This window comes from Hippoglossus hippoglossus, chromosome 13 (genome assembly GCF_009819705.1).
Source record: "Hippoglossus hippoglossus isolate fHipHip1 chromosome 13, fHipHip1.pri, whole genome shotgun sequence".
NCBI classification, from domain to species: Eukaryota; Metazoa; Chordata; class Actinopteri; order Pleuronectiformes; family Pleuronectidae; genus Hippoglossus; species Hippoglossus hippoglossus.
In genome coordinates, this window is record NC_047163.1 from 12,041,738 (window position 1) to 12,062,785 (window position 21,048).

Consider the following 21,048-nt stretch of genomic DNA (forward strand, 5'->3'; position numbering starts at 1 on the left):
TTATTTCTTAAACATTTGTTTCTTATTCAAATTTGTCATCAAATCCTAAATGCTCCTTAAGTATGGCGAGTTGTAGAATGCATTATTGATGCATTTAAGAAACAAACAGTGGATATTATTACATTTAAAAGCATCTTTGTTCCTTATAATTATTAGGCCGTTGGGGATTATCTCAAGGGTCCAGCAGGATGTAATTACTGCAAGAACAACACAGTCGTTTCAAATCTGAATGAGTATCATGTTATTTTTAAAAAAAATTTTAAAAAATGTCTGCATCAATGCTGCAAAACTTTGAGTCACTGAACGATCCCCGTCCTTTTTCATTCTTTATCTGACTTTCCTTTTTTTTTTTTTTTTGCTTCTACTGGAAATAACCAGTCCTCCACTCCAAACACTCCATAACCAAACTATGAATAATGCATGGTTTAAACATGGCGGCAGCAACAGACACCATGTTCCTGACTAAACGGGCCTGTCACAACTGTGACGTTATCAAAAGACCTACAGCTACAGGCATGAATTATTAAAAATCTAGTGCCCTCAAAGGTTTAGCGCCCATAATAATAACAATAATAATAATTATAATAATAATAATAATGTGATAAAGGCCAATTAAAATTGTAAGAATAATGTCAAGTCGTTAAAGAAACTTTAGTTAATTTATTTAGGAACGAAAGAACATTTTTGTTTCGGTGGATTCACGTTTCACATGTGATGGAAAAAAGTAAAACATTCTCATGAATACTCTTCTTTTTTTTCCTTCATTTTTTTTTAGAAACCCGTGCCTCAGGTTAATTTCACTTCCACTGTTATAAAAACATCAAAATTACATACAGAAAGCACGTGATTTTTTTAATACACGGAAATAAAGTAAAATACAAAATGAACAACTTCCCCACAAGGCATCCATAAAGCCACGAAATCATAAAAAATAATGCATGGTTTTTTTTTGTGTATAAACATATTTTACATCACGTGCCCGTACCGGTCCAGTCCTCGTGTTTGTTCGTTTGTTGACTGTGTTGTAAAGGTGGTGTTCATGACATAGCACCCTCCTTTAGAAGGAGGGAGCACATCGCCACCTTAAATATGGACACTGAAAGTTCAGCAGAGCCTGACACATATATTATAATCTCACATTAGTGGCCGGTGTCGCCCAGTTTCACCTTTTACACCAGAGGAGGTCCACACAAGGTCAAACATACAGGCCCAGACATTCAAGAGAGAGGAGGGGGGTAGAGAGGGGGGGGGGGGGGGGGCTCACATCACATCATCCATGCAAACACTGCTGAGGCCATTTCTGAATTTGGACCAGAAACACTTCGATCATTATTATTGTCTCTCTTTTCTTTTTCCTCGTCTCCTCTGCTTTTGTCCGAGAATTCCCGCTCTGTCGGTCCACAGAGAAAGTGTTTTTGTTTGTGGTTGTTGAAATATAACGAGGCCAGCCTCTATATAAGTTCAAAATTAAAATCAGAACAATAATAATAATATCATCATATTGAAACGGAACAAGAACAGCTGCAGGATGGTGCGCCTCATGGTTTTGGCAAAGTGTGGAGCGTCCCAGCTGCATCCTCTTCCTCCTCCTCCTCTTCCTCAGGGTGTCCCGCTGCGGGGGGCTCTCCATCCCTCCATCTCTCCATCCCTCCATCCCTGCCGCCACTTTTTCTTTCTTTTTCTCGTGTCCAGAAATCACGTCTGTGTAGGCTATCAACAGTCTCTTTTTCTTTATCACATAAATAGCCTATAATTTTTTTTATACAACTCATCGTCCTTCATTTGAAAAAAAAGGAAACATAAATAGCGTCCATGGATAATTCTTTTCCTCGGGTTGCGTCACTCTGCGAGCGTTCGTTCCTTCTCGGGGACTTGACGGCCAGCGCGCGCACGCCCCGTGTCCGCGCGTAGCCTCCCCGCGGCGTCACAGTCCCAGCGCGGCCGCGTGCTTCTTGGCCTTCAGCCGCAGGTCCGCGATGCTCGAGTTCTTGCTGGTGTTCTTGGCGGCGGCGGCGGCGGCCACGACCGACGCGGCGGACGCGGACTCGGCCGCGAGCGTCGCCAGCGGCAGGCCGAACGGCGGCGCGGGGAACATCATGTAGGGCGCGTGCGCCGCCAGGTGAGAGTGCAGGTGGTGCTGCGCGTGGGCCACGGCGCTGTCCAGCTGCAGCTGCGCCTGCACCTGAAAGGAGAAGGGCGGCACGTTGCAATGACTATCCTACGGGACGGGACGCACGGATAGGGGGAGAGAAGGGGGAGAACATGCGTTAACTTTGCAGCGGGATGCGTGAAGGCTCATTTGACTTGTGTGTGACTGGTGCACATGTGACTCAGCTGTGTGGAGTGCGCGTGCTACGGGCCATCATTCGGCCCCTGAGTGTTGACTGGTGCAACTCTTGTGAATTGAAGGTCAACTTGAGAGTTTATTTATTTGAACATCAATAACATGAAATCTAATCAAATCAGTTCAAAGCTTCAGTGCCTCGGGGCGTCCTGGGCCTTCTACACAAGATAATACACCCAAACCAGGCCAGCGGTGCTAAAGGTGAGGCCTGGACTAAGTTAAATGTAGCATGTAATAAAACTCATTTTACAATTCTGTCTAGAATCTCACCACCATCCACATACTGAGGCTGAAGTTTAAGCTTTATCAAAAAACCAGTCACTCCCATCACTGATGCACGTATATTGGACAAAAACCTAAATTTGGTTTGTGGTTAGGAAACATTGAGGATATCCTGGTCTTTGTTAGACCACTGCCTCCTAACTATCCGTCTATCTATCCCTCCTTTAGAGAGAATAAAGGCCTGTTAAAATGTTTGTTTGCCCCAGTAAACTAAGTGGTCCATAAAACAATAGAGGGACCTGGCACAGTGATTTTATTTTTTGTCAGTGTGGTAATAAGAGTCTGGTTACCCCCTTCATTGGGACTGGAGTCTCTGCATAGCACTCGGGCAGAGCCCGTGCCAAGACAGCAGTCCGGGGATTGGTTTGCTTTTTAAGACTAGATGCTTCAAAGTAACTTGCCTGTTGGAATGGCATCCGTAAAGCCCCCACGTTGACATATGGCGCTACACGACAAGCTTCGAACTGACTCGCTGCTCCAATCAGCACTCCTGCAAGAAAAGCACAGACGACAGGCATGCCTTAATTGCGAGTGGGGGGGAAATATGCAAACCCACAGAAAAATTGAGGAAAAAAACGTGGGGCTGCACAACAATAAGCAGGGAGCTGATGAGTAAACTTTAACAGATAAACACTCTAAGAGAAAATCTTCTGATGGCACAATTCGCTGGGAAATGAAACTCGTGCGTAAAGGTGCGGATTGTTGCGCATGCAGTTGCCTTGTAATGAAATAAAATAGAATGGAAGTCTGCAGTAGTGTCTTTTCTGGAGCATGCATGGATTAAAAGAAAGAAAACAACAACATACCTTTATGTAGCTGATTCTCCTGCTTTCTGCATTTCGCTCTTCTGTTCTGGAACCAAACCTGCAGGGACACAAATTAATTAGAGGCCTATATATACTGATTGGCAGCTGCTTGTGAGGCCACGTGTAATTCCTCTCAAAAGTGACAACAACCGCAGAAAAACAATATCCCCGGGGAGCGCTGAAATATTAATGACACTGCTTAACCCCGGATTTTAATTATTACATTTAGCCCTACAACGAGAGAGAGAGAGGGGAGGGGAAGAGGGAGAAAAGGAGCAGAGAGCCCGAAACAGTGGTGCAAGAATGGGAAGAAATTGGATATTTAAAAAATCTTAGGTGCATAGAGAGAGACCCTTGTTGGGAGTGTGCAGGGGTTTTGCACCATAATAAATAACCTTGTGGACGGTTGGTTTCATCTTCCTATACAGATGAGTGTGTGTGTGTGTGTGTGTGTGTGTGTGTGTGTGTGCGCGTGTGTGTGCGCGTGTGTGTGTGTGTGTGTGTGTGTGTGTGTGTGTGTCCCCCCCTCCCCTATCTCCCCGGACCCTCAGATATCGAATAGCAGCGATGCTGTTACAGTTTTGGGGACATCAGAGCGAGCTGCGATCTGAGAGCATCTCCATCTCTCTCCCCCCCCCTCATCTCCCTCTCATTAAATGACCGCTGAAATTAATTACCCTTATCTGCAGAGAAACCCGTGTCAGAGAGAAACGCTTAAAAATGCCTCGCAGATTTGTCTAATCACCGCCATAACACGCACAAAAAGAAGAAGAAAACACAGAAACGCTTCAAAGACATCTCACTCTCTCTTTTTTCCTTCTGCTGAAATCCACCAACGATTTCAGAGGGGGAGTAAAAAAAAAGCCTTGGAACACAGATTAAACGATTTATTACTATGATAATCTGCTTTGTATCTCCACACACAAAGCCAAATTAGCCCACAATACAACGTGTCACTCTGCAATCTCCCCTCACATAATATACAGCGAGAGCATGATTGAAATATCATATTGATTTGGCTGTCAGCATGGCTTCGTATTGACCAACATGGCGTGTGTGTGTGTGTGTGTGTGTGTGTGTGTGTGTGTGTGTGTGTGTGTGTGTGTGTGTGTGTGTGTGTGTGCGTGTGTGTGTGTGTGTGTGTGTCAATCGGAAGTCCTCGTGCACGCTTCAGGTTAATTCATTGCGATGATTAAAAAAAAAGAGAAGCAAACTGCTGATATTGATCGAGGTATGAATTTCTAAAGAGGATAAAGACATAAATGTGTGGTCCATGCAACTGGTAAAAAAAAGAAATATAGAATACGTTAATAGAAGAGAGGGAGACAGAGAGGGGAAGAGGGAGAGATCTGTTCTTGATTTGGGTAGAAAATAATACATAATTTATGTAAATCCCCGAGCTGTGGCTCCTTGTTCGGGACACAATGCGCCTTATTGGTGAGATTCCAGTTCAGGCCGGGGGAGCCCTGCGAAAAAGCTGGCTTTAACTTTAGTTGTGTGGGGAGGGGGGGTAAGTTTAGGATCTGCTAGGCCCATTTTTTATGATTTCTTTTTTGTCATATTCAACATGGAGACAAATGCCCAGTAAACTCCCCTGAGCCGGGGCACATACAGGATACAAAGGGGGGAGTCTGGAATAAGATATTACAGAGGTTTTTCTTTTTTCGTGTTTGATAAATCAGATGAGAAGAGTTGTCTATATGTTCATGCCCCCCCCTCCCTCCTCCCCTTCACTGCTCCCTTTACACAAGACATATCTGAAACCCCCTCCCCTCTCACCCCCCTCCCCTGACTGGCTGAAGTCTTACTGGGTTTCTGCGCAGATGGTGGGTCCCCATGAAAAACGACAGCAGCAGCTCTGACAAACATGCAGGGCCTCGCTCGGTAACATACACGCAAAACCCCCCCAAAAAACCGAAGGCAAATATGTGAAGGCTCGTTTGTTTCGCCTGATTTGGACGATGAAGATTAGATCGAGTCTCGTGATGCAAAGCGAGGCCTCATTGAGAGAACTGATGCAAATTAAGCAGCCAAAACATGCGAGAGAAAATATTTTCTAATCAATAAAACAATAATGATGAGATGATAACATTTTGAAATTGTTTTAAAAAAAACTGATTGTGCCTAACTTGACCACCACCACCTCACATTTTCAGGTCCACACTGTAAAGCAAGTGTGTGTCTGTGCACAAAAATCATCCATATAACAAAAACTAATTGATTTCTTCTCCAAACCGTTTTTATGTTTAAGAAGAACAATATGGTGGACACGTGGGCGTCATGAAGTAATTTCTTATTGGTTCCTCCAAAATAAAATAATAATAATAATTATTATTATTAGTAGTATTATTATTACTATTGTTTTAGTTTGATTTACAATAGTTATAATTACTTTATATTTGTATAAGCACATGGCTCACCCTTTAGGCTAATCCTTTTTTGGGGGAAATATTTACAATTTCTACCATGATATTGTGTTGTTGAAGATAATAATAATTATTATTATTATAAATTTTTGATTATAATTCAGGGTATGATGTCTTGTACTTTCATATTTAAAATGGGGTCAGTGTCATTGAAACAAAGTCTCAAATGCTGCCTGGAACTATTGCTATTATTATTGCTATTTTATAAATTTCTTTCATTATTGTGTTTTCTTTTTTTCCTTTCTATTTTTTACATTATTTACAGTTGAATATATGCACTGGTCCTACCTGTACTCGGGCCTCCGACAGTCCCAGTCGCTGGCTCAGCTCCTCCCGCATGAAGGCGTCCGGGTAGTGGGTCTCGTCGAAGAGCCGCTCCAGCTCGTTGAGCTGCTCTAACGTGAAGTTAGTCCGACTTCTCCTCTGTTTGATTTTAGTCTGTGCCTCGTCCTCGATGGGCTTCGAGTCCTCCTTCCTCTCCTTCACATCCGTGGTGCCTGACGAGAAGAGACGGAGGAGGGGGAGGACATCAACATCGGCTGCACCTTGACCTCCATGTCTGCGGTCATCCTTGGCCTCCATGGTCACATGTTTAGGTTTATGTCATATTTCAATACGAGTTTGCTCCTCAGACAAATAGGCCTCACGGAAATTAGGCTGCATCTATACTATGTGTTTTATAGCTTATACTAAAAAAACATGGTTGTTCTTCATCATAATACACATGCACCAAACCGGCGACTTATTGCAATTAGATAGAGGCAACACAATATAGCAAGCAATGTTTATCCACCCACACTTATTGAATAAAAGCTCTTAACATAATCGTTTATGGATAAGAAACACAGAAAGAAAGACAGAAAGAAAGAAAGAAAGAAAGAAAGAAAGAAAGAAAGAAAGAAAGAAGCATGCCCTCTCAGCCATCAGATATCACACAGCTATCAGACCTCGGATGTTTTGTAGAGCTACATAAAGCTCTTTAATTATTAACTGCTTATAAATATGCAACGCTGTGCCCACTGTTGGATGTCTGATACACGCTTGTCGCAGTCCCGCTTTTAACCACGATGCCCATGACGAACAGATGTCAGATTATTTTTTTACAAGCCATCCAACTCAACTCTTAGATAAACCCTGTCGATAAACCCTGTTCCCAGTGTGCTGTCACATATTGTCCAGCTTTCATAACAACTGACTCTTCAAACGTGAAACTAAATCCCATGGAATCTGATTTATTTGGAAGCATTAATCACAAAAACACTTAATATATCTTAAGTATAATTTTATACTGTCTCTATTTTGATTATTTATTATTATCTACGTTTTGCAATGGGCGATAAAGACAAACAATACATAATTTAGGGAAACTATTTTTTTCATCTATTGTTTCGATTTGATATATCAGATTTGTGATCAAGCCTCCTGTCGCACCTGAGCTGCTCCCACACCTGAGAACAGACATCTGTGTGTGTACTCGGTGAAATTAAAGCCTTTCGTGTATATAATATATGAGATAAATATATATGAGTCTGGGTCTCTCATAATCAATAAAGATAAACTATAATCAATCGGGAAATTGCAGGGTTTTTCAGATCAAGAGCCACAATTGCACCTATAGCCTGCTTGTGATAAAAATGTATTGGACGTGTAAACACTGAATTTAGGTCTTGTTATATCATAGAATAAAACTTATTCTTTCACCAGGAGGCCTTATTATAGTATGTGCATATAAAGAGTCTTTTCTAAAGCTCTGAATCTATGATTTGAAAGTTTTTAAAAATGCACAACAGCAAGACAGAAGCGAGCCGCAGGCTTGTGATTGAAATGGAGAATATTATGAGCTGGAAAAAGGCGATTTTAACTGTGCACGATAAGAGAAAAGCAACAGTTCACGAGTTAATTCTCCTCCAGTGACCAAGCTGTAACTTCATGGAGACCCACGCTAAAATCTGCAGTGATCAGAGTAAAGGATCACATGTTTTAAGTGTGTTTTCGTGGATAAAATCGTTCCTATGCTGAGTACATGATGTTCGATCACTCTACAGACTCCCTCCCCTCTCACGAGAACTCCTTCACGGACGCACAACAGCCACACATGCAGCCGCCTACCGTCAATGAGTTTGGGGCTCCCGGCGTCCCTAATCCTCTCCGGGCCGAGCATGTCCGTGTCCCTGCCCGGCGAGAGCGCGACGTTCCTGGTGACGGCGGCTGCCTCCTCTCGGCTGCCGGGCTCCGCGGATAAAGGCTCCCTGCCCGGCGCTCGCGTCGAGCCGGTCTCTAAAACCTCCCGGTAGGTGATCACTTCCTTCTTCTCCTTCACTTTCTGATCGAAGGACTTCGAAACGAAAGCGGTGAGCTCTTCCATCACTCTCCTTCACCGGAGGAAGAAGAGGAAGAAGAGGAGGAGGAAAAAAAAAAAATCACACACCACCACACACACTCATGCACTCGATCCCTTCTGCTCCACGGCCGCTTAGAGACATCAATGGTGGGGCTCGTTTTAAAGTCGACCCATTGAAAACGATACGAGGTGATGCTGCCAACTCTGGTTTAAATAAAAAAAAACACAACATATATATTTATATAGAAGCTCTAACGATGTGTCTTCTCAGCCAATTCCTCCTCCTTTGGTTGCGGAGTTGGGAACCTGCTGGTGATCCTCTATTGAAGTCACAGTATTTATACTTTGCGGCGCCTTGCCCCCTTGATCCGTGCAAATTACCTCCCCTCAGGATGCCGGGATGAGCCCCCCCACCCACCTCCCTCTCTCCCCTCCCTCCCTCCCTCCCTCCTTCACTGATATGGGAGAGAGAGAGAGAGAGAAAGAGGAGTTTTAGAAAAAAAAAAATCATTAAGCAGCACCGTCGCTATTGGCCATTAATCCGAGATTGACAAGATGGACTAATTAATTTAATTAAGCGCTCATTCGCTGCTATTGTCCTGAGTTAGTTTTTTAAACACTCGGGAGATGAGGATGTCCCTCTCTCTCTCTCTCTCTCCCTCCATCTCTCTTCCTCCCTCTCTCTCTGCAGGGGTGTGGCTTAAAAAGACCCTGAAAATGACAAGAGAGAGGGAAGCACATGGATGAGGAGTCCTTCCTCACTCTGTCTCCCTCTGATCTGTGGTGATGGTGGGATGGGATGGGATGGAGGGGGGGGATAAAGACAGCGATGACATGGAGAGAAAAGAGGTAAAAAGCGGACCAGCTGGGATGCAGAGAGGAGCGTGCAGCGGCGACGTGCACGCACAGAGAGCTTTTCTCAGAGAGTGAGGAGGCTCGACTGAGTATTTGGCTTCACCAGTTGCACTGATATACAGTATACACATGGCTTTAGGCCCATGGTAAATTTAGGCAGATTTTTAGTTTCATTTTTATTTAAAACGTAATTTCAATGCAAAATATTATAAATAAAATCCAATAATATAATAAAAATATGCATACAATAAATAAGAATGGAGCACTAACTACATTTTGCATTCGAATGATAACAAAATTTATAATAATCAAAATTATTATTATTATTGCTATTATTATTATTATTGCTATTATTATTAGGATCAGCATTATTATGAATAATAATAACAGCAAAAACAACCATAAAAATAACAATAATAATAGTTATACTAATAATATGGGGCATGCACATCCGGCTATTAAAATGTATTAAAATTAATACATTTTGTGAACCCAGTGAAACAAATTATTCAGTGCGTCGGTTTATGTTTCTAATCAGCAAATTATGTATTTTAAATTGTCATCATTAGTGAGACTATATCGCTTAATATTAATTCTCAGTGGACTTTTTTTCTTCCTCTTCTTCTTTACGCCATTAGGATGTTAAATAGCAGCTAAACGTTTAATTACACGCTGCCTCTCGCGATGCCATCGCCATTGGGCTCACTAATTAACGCTGGGTTTGTTTTTTTCCTGCCGCTGAAATGATCGCAAGTTATTTGCCAGAATAAATAAACAATGGCTGCACGTGCGGCGAAGGTGTAAGTGAATGCAGCGGAGAGAGTCAGAGAGGAAGAGAGGGAGAGAGAGAGAGGCAGCAATTAAAGAGTAAGAGGAGGTAACGTATATAATATCCAGGGATGTAACCGGATACAGCGGGATTTTAAAAACGTCGGGATGAATCTGATGCAAAATTAAGCGTGTTTATTGATAATCTATGTAAAACCCTAATTCCACACAAGCGCTCCAACAATTCCCCCTAATTAAATATTTACCACGTTTCAGCTCCAACCTTAGGCATTAATTACTATTATTCCTGCTGCATCCTTAAAAGCAGGACGAATTCCCCATCGAGCCCCATTAAAACCTTTATTCTCTTCAGCCATCTGTAATACTCGCGTTATCGATTCATTTACTCGCAACAGTTCAACTGGTCCTTTCACCTCCGCTTACCTTCTATGTGTGTGTGTGTTTTTTTTAATTTCATGAAGTTATTAATTATCCCACTTTGTTGAGGATGTGTCTAGATGCCCTCGCAGCTCTGTGCGTGGAGCCTAAAATAATAATAAATAAATAATGTATTATACGAGAATTATAACCTCATGCAAATCATCACAGGCAAGTTCCAACCCTCAGTTCCTGGTGTTGTTGCTTGTGGTGGGTGGGTATTGTCGGATCCAAACGAAATATGAGCAGCCCACACTTTTAATGGAAGAGAATAAATATTATTATTATGAGCGTATTCATTTGGAATATTTCCAATTGACTGCAGGAGATGATGAGATCAGAGAATAACCGCATTTAAAATTAATACGAGAGGATTTGTTGTTGCTTTATTCTAATTTAGCCTACTCATTGTTTCTGGATTTATGAAAACGATGTGGGTCAATGTCAAATATATTTTTTCAGATTTTTATTTTTTCAAAATATCTCCAATTTTGACTTTTATTTCTCTTTTCCTCAACTAACCTACATCTAACCTGCAATTGTAGAAATACAATATTTAGCTGTAGGTTCATTGGAAGTATATGAATCCACAATGGTATTATTTTGAAACTTGATTATGCTTTAAAAACTTTATTATTTTTTTCATTCATGAAAACTAACTCAGCACCGATGAGATCGATCGATTGCTCTGTGTGGGATTCTCCTTCGATGTCTGCTCTCCATCGATGCCCTCCGGTTCCACTAGCAGCGTCTCGCAGGGCAGTGCATGTTTGAGTTGTGGAGCTTCGCTGCGATTTAAAGGTGAGAAGCGGGATTTTCATTCACAGGCGACTTCTCCTCTTTTCCTCCTCTTTTCGTCTTTCACGCAACGTTTATCTACGACAACGTGATGCGTGTTTACGGTCGAACAGCTAGAACGTCCCAGTGAAAACGAGAGCTGAAGCTAGACGTTAGTGGAGTTAGCGCAGTTAGCCTGCTAGCTAGCCTCCACAGAAACACGCTGCTTTGTATTTACCTCCTTTATATTGACAACACACGAGGCAGCAGCGTTGTTGTAGCTGTTGTTGTGCCTTAAGACACACAACTGTTACTGCCCTATGTGTAGCCGATAAGCTAAGCTACATGTTGCATTAGCTAGCTCCCCAGTGTAGTATTTTGAATATGGGGGTGTAGAGGCATGTGCTGTTGGCTTTGTACAATTGTTTTGTGTTCACATGATACTCTTTGTTTTACCTTTGTCTCAAACCCAGAGATATAGTGTCTCATTAACCCTATTCGTGTGTGTTTCTGTCAACCAGCATCATGGGCCGTCGCACCTCCGACAGTGAGGATGACAGTCGCAGCAAGAAGAAGAAAAAGCAGCGACGTCGTTCATCCTCCTCTTCCTCCTCTTCGTCCTCATCCTCCGACAGCAAGGTGACCAGCGGCAAGGCTCGCAGGTCCAGTCGACGGAGCCGGTCTCGCTCCAGAGACAAGGACAGAGACAGAAGGTGAGAGTACACAGAAGGCTCGTCTTTCCTACGTGGAGGTGGCAGGGGTGAGCACTGTGAGTAGGTGACTGTCCTTGAATGAGACAGACTGGGTTTGTGATCTGCTGGAGCACTGGCTTGTTGTAGAGGAAAGAGTCACCACGTTTCATTGGTGGATTCTAAAGTTATAAGTTTCCTAACTCTTACTTTAAATTTTTTCTGTGGTTACAAAACTGTCCGTGCAATAATTGTTATCAAATTTCTTTAACAACTGTTTTTATGGTTAATTATTGGTCCCTTGTTGAGACCAACACTCTAACTTTGCAGTTAGTGCAACAGAACTTTTAGGACTATGATGTATTTATTCCTTATTTGAAGTTACAAAGCTATAGTTGAGTTCTCACCATCTTACTTACTGTCTCAGTGTAGGCTTCTATCATTAATCTCAATAACTTGTTTTTAGGGTAACTTCATAACATCTGACCAAGGACTACAGATCACACACAGCTTCTGAGCTAACACTGGAACATTTATACAAATCTCTACCCAATAATAGGTCAATATACATGTTAAAGGGTATCAGTATAGTTTTACTGATATGCCTTTTTGTTAGCAGACAGTCTGAGGTGTCGTGATGTTACATGAATAATAGGCCTTTGTCAGAACAAATATGCCCCACAGAACATGTCACAGGAGGAAAAGCACAAGTGTAAATAATAGAATAAATAATGGCTGAATTCCATTTAGCTACTTCACTTTCAGGGTTCTCTAATTTTGAATGCTACATGACCATCACATGGTAACGTCTTACTGGGGAACTTAAGCTGAAGAGTGCTTTTCTGGCTCTGACAAGTCTCAGTGTCAGTTGTGAGAAAGGCCTATGCCCCTGCTCTGCTCAAGTGTCCTGTTAGATAGATAACTGTGTGACAGTGAATCAGCATGAATAATACCACAACACTGAAACAGAAGAAACATTTAAAGCTACCATTTACTGATGTGCTTTTCATATTGTGACATATCAATATGTGAAAAGGAGGTTTTTTGATTTTAATTTTGAATTTGTTGCCCAAGTAAGATTGTAGTCTGTTTTATAGTTTTTGCTCCTATTCAGGATAACTATTTACATAAAACAGCGGTCACTGAAATACCCCCATGCTTTTTAAAACAAACACCAACTGAGGAGTTTGCTTAGACATGAAATCAGTTAGATATGAAATCTAACTGGGATTTTAATCAAGCCTCAACTATTTTAGTTGCTCACATAATTTCCACAAAGTCCACATGATTGAGCACCATAAGAAATGACTCTGGCACTAAGAGTCTTGTCTTTACGTGAGAGGATATTTTGCAGCTGAAATATCTAGAACTCACTCAAGTCAAAGTGAGATGGTCGTCATTGTATGGAAGTTAGTTATATCTTGAATATCTAGAAATTTAGACTTTGCTGTTTTTATGTGTTTTTCTCAAGATACATAAAATAGAAAAGCGAAGCTGGGACATACACATTTTACAAGGTGCCACTGGTTTTATAAGCTCCTTTTATAAGGTATCACAGTGAATAAGGTATCACACATAGCAGTTGCTGAGGAAAGGGGAGGCTCAATACTAATCACACATCTTTTCAAGTGGCTATGTGGCTGGACGTGGGCTCTTCCATCCACCATCCATCCGTACCTGCCACTGGCTGTGTGTAGCTGTTCAGACAAGGCCACTTGATGGTAATTATTTATGAAGCTCAGTCAAGGTCCATTACTGTTGATGGGAAGTCATTGCCTGTCTGTACAGGGTGGGGCCGGGTGGGCAATGTAAACCCTGGGACCACAGCCTCTCATCTATTAGCCAAACGTTTTGATCAATTAACCAAGACCTTGTGTGTGTGTGTCACTCAGTGAGTGAGAGAGAGGGAGAGAGACTAGTTCCTTTAATAGGCTCATATGAAATTCGACACTGTGCAGGATTTTCAACCTGCATTCATACAAACGGTGTAGAGAGACCTCACATGTAGAAAAACAGAAGAGTGCTTATGCTCTTGGCCAGTGACATAATGACCACATATTTAACGTGTAAGCGCAAAGAGAGTGGTCGAGTCCATGGAAATGTGTGAGAGATATGAGAAGACATGAAATCCAGCTTGTTAGGTGAGTTCATGTGAAAGACTTCTGTGTTAACCAGCTCCCGCTCACATGTGTTTGAGCCATTATGTTTTATTACAGTACATTTACACAAGCTTCTGTGAACATTTATGAGTTAACACCACCTTCCAAAAAAACCTCAGCTCACTACTGTGTGTTTCTTCTGTTTAATGTGTGAAGTGGATCTATGCGGGCTGTGGAAATGATTTCATAAGGCCCCGCTCATGGGATCTATCCTTTAGCATACTAATGGATCTTTGCTGTGCTACTCTAAGCGGTACAAATTCGGTTTGATAGTTCAGCCTCTGTGTTATTTGCTTTCCTTTTTCTTCTCTTCTATCTTGCAGTACTCCCATAGGACCGAGTATGTGGTTTTTTTTGTGTGTGTGTATGCTAAAAAGATTTTGGGTGAAACAAAAGAAAAGATTTTAAATAATGAATTTTGCTCAAACTGTTTGAATAGAGAACGGGGGTTTCTGCATTCACATTCACCCCTATAAATACCTCCTGCTACATGATATCAATAGAAACACGGTGTGAGTGGTGTTTTGAAAATTGATGCCACACACACACACACCACACACACACACACACACACACACACATACACACACATACTGACACGGACACACACACACTCACACACATAGAGACACACGCACACACACACACCTGCAGCCACATTAAAGAGCAGAGCTCCAAAGGGCCCCCGTGGAGGAACTGTAGGGTGGCTCTGCTGCTCTGGGCCACAGACAGACGTGTTCACTAATGCAAAGTAGCCATCGGCACTGCTGATAGGTGAGGTTGTTCGGGACGTGAGGACATATTTGCTCTTGAATGAACAGCACAACAAATTAGAAATACAGCGTTGACTTACGGAGAAGAGGGAAGAATTCCAGTTGTCGTCTGAGCTGCTTAAACTGGTGGATGAACAGAGTATTAGAGGAAAGTCATAGCAATGGAATGAGGAGGGCGCTGACAAGGCGAGAGCTTGACTTTGGTTTTGCAAGTTTGTTCTATTGAGAGCAAACTAGAATTTAATCTAATGAACATGGCAATATTATAATTACTAATAATAAATGTATACACATCCCCATTCACTTGAATGGGAAAGTTTCTCAGACAGCAATTTTGGGAACCTCAGGTCTTCTGTAACCACACTGCATCTTCAGAACCTATTAACATGTTTTGCTGTTGCTGACCACATAATGTTTAATGGTATAGATAAGAATCCCACTTGATTAAGAATCATGAAATTATGTTTGTCTGTTTCTGTCTGTGTGCTCCAGGAGAAGACGGCGTTCCAGCAGCAGCTCGTCCCATAGCCCTTCTCGCAAGAGGAGGAGTCGCAGTGCAGGGAGAGACAAAGGGAGGAGCCACCGCCCGCACAGGTCCCGCAGCCGAGACAAGAGGTAACGCCATCACATTACTATGTTGTTTTCTCCTCCTTGTTGGAATGAACCCTTTTAATCATGCATTTCTTGATAATAATAGCAAGTAATAATGATTACAATAGTATTCAACATTATTTTGAAGATATGTTTTTAATATATTCTGAGATGAAGCGTAAAATATGTGAAGAAAAAGAGCAAAGAGTGATGGCTGCGTCATTAAGGAATGACAATACTACTTGAAACACTGTTTGTATTACAAGCCAGGATATGCCATGCTTTTTGCAGACTTTTCTTATTAAAGCCGCAATAAGAATTTTGGAAGTTTACTGTTGCATAAACAAACATCATTTTGTATTTATGTCTCATGTCATCAGAAGGAGCCACATGGAAACTTACATCTCAGTTCTGGATTAACATTTTGCGTTTGCACGTACTCATGTTTGAGTTAACCCAGACTATGGGTTTTTGGTGTGTGAGTATTAATGAAACAGCAGGTCACATGCAACACCAGTCCAATCCTTCCCAAATCTCTTCTGGCAGCAGCTCTTCTCTCACTCATTAATGCAATTAAAACATCATTACCCACGCACACTATGTTGAATTATGATTATTATTGATGTAGCAAGAGACTAACTTATGCATACAAGACCAATGTGTACACACCTGCACCGCACACACACCCAGCCATAGTCAGCCGAGTATCGCTTTCAGGAACATAAAGGCAAAGTCTCTCTGTGTGGTGGTCCATGTCATTAGCATAGCTAATCTGGTGCTAATGAACCAGTAAACTGCTGTTTTTAAATCCCTCACACACATGGACTCACAGTCACTTAGAAACACACACAGACGCACAATTGAAGAAAAGGTTATCATAATATATGCATGAGCGAGGCCCTTTGTTTACTTGTGTGTGGCTGCGGGTTAGAGCAGAGATCATTTTAATCACAAAGAGAAAAAAAGTGTTTGAATGTTTTTATTACAGAGGTGACAGGATGATGCAACAGAGATGTGCCGACACAATTGTGGCTAATGGTGTCACCACACTTCGACTCTCTAATCTAATGTTCACTGAACATTTTGTGGCTTCAGAACAAGCAACAAATTTCACTGTTGCACTGAAACAATTTATTGACAGATATTTTCACACAATCCCCCTCTACTCTCTGCGGTACAGTGGCAGTCACTCACAGCGGCAGCGGTGATTAAAGCATCAGTCGGAAATGGCATTACCGTTGTGGGTGTGAGATGAAAGGTGGTTGGGATTTGGGAGATTTAGAACTGCAGTCGATGACATCGGTGTTTACAAACAATGCGCTGTGATTAGCAGGGTTGTGTTGCGTAATCGGCTTAGCGGCAAGCGAGGAGCAGGTGGGATGGGCTGGCGGAGGGTTTGTGCGGTGGGGTGTTTAAAAGGTGGAGGCGGTGTTGGAGGTGGGGATGAACCAAATGATGACACTGATGATAAATTTATGCAGTTATGTGATGGCAGCTGCAATTTGGGTCTGCAAAACTGAGCTGTTTGTGGCCACATGTGCACTCCCGTCTGAGCATTAGAACAATCCAGGGGAAATTCTGTGCTGTCATCTAATAAATGGCACAAGCACTGAAAGGATTATTCAGCTAATTGGTTAGTTGATCAACAGAATAATAACCACAAATACATTTTAATAATCGTTGTTGTCGTGGCATCTCAGAAGTGAAAATTAACAGCTTTTATTTGTCTCGTTTATTAATAAGCTGAATCTCTTTGGGTTCCAGAGCAATTTGAAAATATTGCCATCGGAGTTTTGTGACATTTTATGGCGCTAATGATTAATCTTAATATAATTGTGTGATGAAAAGCTTTTCGATTTTTCAGTTTTGCAGTGTGCAGCACGGGGAGCAATTGCAGTATTGTAATCTTGTACTGTGCTCTCTTGTGGGTGGATGCTGCATATTCTACACCCGCTGGAGTACTGGAATGAAAGCAGGTTGGTGTGCACAGGTGCCCTGACTGCCATCACTCAGTTGTGTGTGTGTGTGTGTGTGTGTGTGTGTGTGTGTGTGTGTGTGTGTGTGTGTGTGTGTGTGTGTGTGTGTGTGTGTGTGTGTGTGTGTCTGTGTGTGTGTGTGTCTGTGTGTGTCTGTGTCTGTGTGAGAGTGTAAGTGTGGATGAGGTTGCCCGAGCTGGCTGAGAGGCTGGCTGATGGATCATAGGAGGATTGAGTGGACAGGACCTCATGATTGATACGCAGATAGGATATGAGGTGCTGCCTGCCACCCCCACCCCAGCCACACCAACTCGGCACCACCATCAGAATAAGAACGGGGAGAAAAGAAACCGAGTGCACAGATGAGAGAGAGAGGGGGGACGAGAAGTTCCAACAGAATGGAAAAGTCAGGAGAGAATAAGTTGAGTTAGTGCAGGACAGGGAGTGCAGAAGATCCTTAAAGAACAAAATGAAGGGGAAAGACAAACGCGAGGGTCGGTAGAGAGAAAATGTTCAGCTTGAAAGAGGGAAATTATTCAGAAGAATTGGAGAATAATAACGTCTGCATCAGAATATTGCAGGCTAGAAGATTAGGGCCATTGTGAGTCGAAGCTAGAATATTATTACCTTATTTTCAATCTATCATATCTAAATAAAAAATAAGATGCATGAAATAAGAATAATGATCCATCATGTGTTTACCATCTATCGTTGCTTCCTCCATCTCTCCTCTCTTTGCCCTTTTTTCCCCTGCCCTCAATCAGAGAAGGGCCAGGTCCCCCAGAGGCAGTCAATCTTGCCCTGAAATGTAAAACAGACAAGAGGAGCAGATTACCTATTTGCCATTAATGTTTATTCTCTTTGATGTGAGCAGGCGTGTGTGTGTGTGTGTGTGTGTGTGTGTGTGTGTGTGTGTGTGTGTGTGTGTGTGTGTGTGTGTGTGTGTGTGTGTGTGTGTGTGTGTGTGTGTGTGTGTGTGTGTGTGTGTGTGTGTGTGTGTGTGTGTGTGTGTGAGTGAGTGTGAGTGAAAGAGAAAATGTGTGAGGTTGAATGAATGTATGTGCACATGTTCATGGTGAGTGTGGGTAGGTGTGTGTGTGTGTGTGTCACGGCCTAGTCCACTGGGGGAGAGCAGAGTGGAGCATGGTGGCAGCAGCGTACAGTGATCTGATGCATACCCAGTCCAACAAAGACGACACGGCCTCTCATCACAGTTGGATCACAGGCACGTCTTTAGGTGAGCTCGGCGGAGCGGTGTAGCGCTGGGCTTTTATGGGCAGCCACAGCAGGGGTTAAATGTGTGTGGCTCAGTCAGTCATTCTGTCAGTCATTCACTGACTTAACAGTTTGCTTTACAGGCACTGGTGGAAGACACGGCGGACGACTGGCAGGTGCGACAAATCCACCACTTGACCCATCAAAGAGCAGCAGCGGAGCATTAAACCCACTGTCCGCACGCCACACATAAGCGAACGTATACTGCAGGCTACACACAAACGCTTACATTTTCCTCATTAATATTTCACGGGTGTGGTGTTGAGTTAGCAGGGCAGAGTGCTAGCGTCAGTGTTTAGCCCCGGCTAACGCCTTCATCACTGGGTTGCTGTCATGACTCTGAGGAGAGCGAGACGAGACCTCTAATTATCCGTCTTTAACCCTAGAGGGCTTGATGGGAAGCTAAACACACCACACAGCATGTGAGGATAGCTGACCAGAGTCAGGATTATCTCAACCACGAAGGCCGGGATGAGTCCGGGGCAGTCAGAGCTGTGGGTGGGACGTGGTTTTGGCCAAGACAGATCTGTCGATATTAATCAAATGGGATTATGCTCAAGTACAAGTGAAAATGGTAACATGAATGTTATGTTGTAATTGTTTATGTCGTCAGTTGTAATTCCACTTTAAGTTTATAAATAAGTTTCCAGCTTTACCTAATTACTGTTGATGTTGTGCTTGAAGCCACGTCTTTTAAATCAGTGGTTCTCAAATGGGGTCTGCAAAAAAGTTTCCAGATTCATCCATCGAAATGATTACATGTGGGTATTCAGTGTTGAAATATAGTTTTGATACATGTCTAACATATAGTCTAACAAATTTCTCTCGTGTTATTCTTCTGACATCACTAAGAGTGTAAAAAGAAAAGTCTCTCATATTATTCCAAGTGATGTATATGAGCGGGACCCTGGAATATTTTCTATTTTGTTGGGGGCCTTTAGCTGAGAAAAAATGCCCTTCTGCTTTAAATGATTAGTTTTACCTTTTTAAGGGTTGTTCCTTTGCGGAAACATTTTGGCACGGAATTTCCCAGAACACTGCTACTGTTATTTTTACACATATGAAGCAATTAAGGGGCCTCAGAAGTGCTGGTAGGTGGATTTTTGTTACCTTTTGACAGAGCGACGCTAACTTTAAGCGGCTCGACTGCCAGCGGTAGCTTCATATTTACTATACAGATATTAGAGCGGTATCAGTCATTTCTATTAGCAATTATCAGGAAAGGAATAAGTGTATTTTCCAAATGTCAAACTATTCCTTTAAGGCTGACATGAAACATAGGATGTAATAATAATAATGATAATGAGACACTTAAGTGATCCCCTTAGGGACATTCTCCTGTCTCCTTCAGAGAGGTCGGAGGTCAGGATTGAGTAAAGGTCAGTGCCCAGAGCAGCCAGTTTCAGTTCCTGGGTAGAGGACATTTAACTAGGTACAATGCCTTGTACATTAATAGCTGACTTAAAGGCGTCTGGCTGTGTGACTCTCCTCCACCCGCTCTGCCACCCTGCCACGGCTGTGGCTGCTGAAGCTCAGTGTTCTGGATGTTACAGCTCCACAAGCTCTGCACTCAGGACTGGAGATCACTGACTCCAGGCATCTGTGTGTGTGCAGGGGTGAGCGATGACCTGGTATTTGTTTCATACAGCAATTTTCCGACTGTGTGAGATGAGGTGTCGTACATCTGCTAGATAGCTTATCTGACGTAGCACCAAGACAGAGCGTGCACAATGTCATCCAGCTTGGGAGTGGGACGGGCTGAGGTCAGCAACTGTATAGGGAGGAAAGGACTGTAGGGTAAGTTGAATGCAAGAGGACAGAGGTGGGGTGAGGAAAACCAGCGGGTTTATTGCGGGTGAGCAGTGTGGCCGCACAGCTTTTTCACTGCACCTGGATCAGCAATTCCCCTGTCAGGTAGCAGGGTGGGAAACATAAATTAATTCACAAAGTTCAGAGTATGTGTGTGCGCGATGTAGCAGGTGGTTTAGGGTGTCGCAGGCTTCATAAGGGAAACAGGCCTGAGTGTGTTTTGAGGACATGACAGGTGAAAATCTGGTTTCCTCAACAAACTGCTGAGATGTTGCCATATGAGAGAACCATAAGGCATGAATTATGGCACTAATGGATAGAAAATAAGTTGAGAAAGAATGCAAACAACCTTTAAGTCCTTTCTCTTCTTTCTCCTGCACTATCTCACGTAGTGTTATTGCAGTTTTGCTGTGGTTTTAGGTGAGTCTAGACTGGTGCTAAAGTGAAATTTAAGAGCCAGCTCCTGGCTGTATTTCAGCTGTCTGTTATTCCATCTTTTCTTCCCCCCCTTCCGCAGGATGACATTTAGCCCTTTCTTCCTTCTTCCCCCGATTACTGACTTACAAAGTGTTGATTTAAACTGAAAGATGACCTGGTTTAGTTCAGCTGTGTCTTCTCTACTCCATAAAATCAACATGCTTCCAGTCGTGAGATCTGAACGCGTTGTTGTTGTGTTTTTTCTCTCTCTCACTCTCTCTCTCTCACTCTCTCTCTGTTGTCTTTTTTATTTATCCGCTGT

At 42.6% G+C, this 21,048-nt stretch overlaps 2 protein-coding genes across 3 annotated transcripts in view; one reads left to right on the forward strand and one right to left on the reverse strand.

The window, feature by feature from the left end:
• Positions 1–640: 640 nt before the first annotated feature.
• On the reverse strand, positions 641–8,615 carry shox2 (short stature homeobox 2). Of its 2 annotated transcripts, none has more exons than XM_034604867.1 (5): positions 7,968–8,615; positions 6,147–6,355; positions 3,433–3,490; positions 3,028–3,116; positions 641–2,182 (listed from the first exon to the last, which is right to left on the reverse strand). In XM_034604867.1, exons 1-5 carry the CDS (start codon positions 8,221–8,223, stop codon positions 1,925–1,927), a joined length of 870 nt encoding a protein of 289 aa, XP_034460758.1. In that variant the 5' UTR covers positions 8,224–8,615; the 3' UTR covers positions 641–1,924. The 2 variants fall into 2 exon arrangements, with proteins under 2 accessions (XP_034460758.1, XP_034460757.1); XM_034604866.1 differs by having other exon boundaries at positions 641–2,218; positions 7,968–8,614.
• A 2,327-nt stretch (positions 8,616–10,942) lies between these two features.
• Positions 10,943–21,048, forward strand: part of rsrc1 (arginine/serine-rich coiled-coil 1) — a 118,737-nt gene continuing 108,631 nt past the window's right edge. Inside the window, exons 1-3 of the mRNA XM_034604542.1 lie at positions 10,943–11,061; positions 11,559–11,750; positions 15,151–15,273. Coding sequence (XP_034460433.1) covers positions 11,563–11,750; positions 15,151–15,273 — 311 coding nt within the window. The 5' untranslated portion in view covers positions 10,943–11,061; positions 11,559–11,562. The remainder of the gene's footprint in view (positions 11,062–11,558; positions 11,751–15,150; positions 15,274–21,048) is intronic.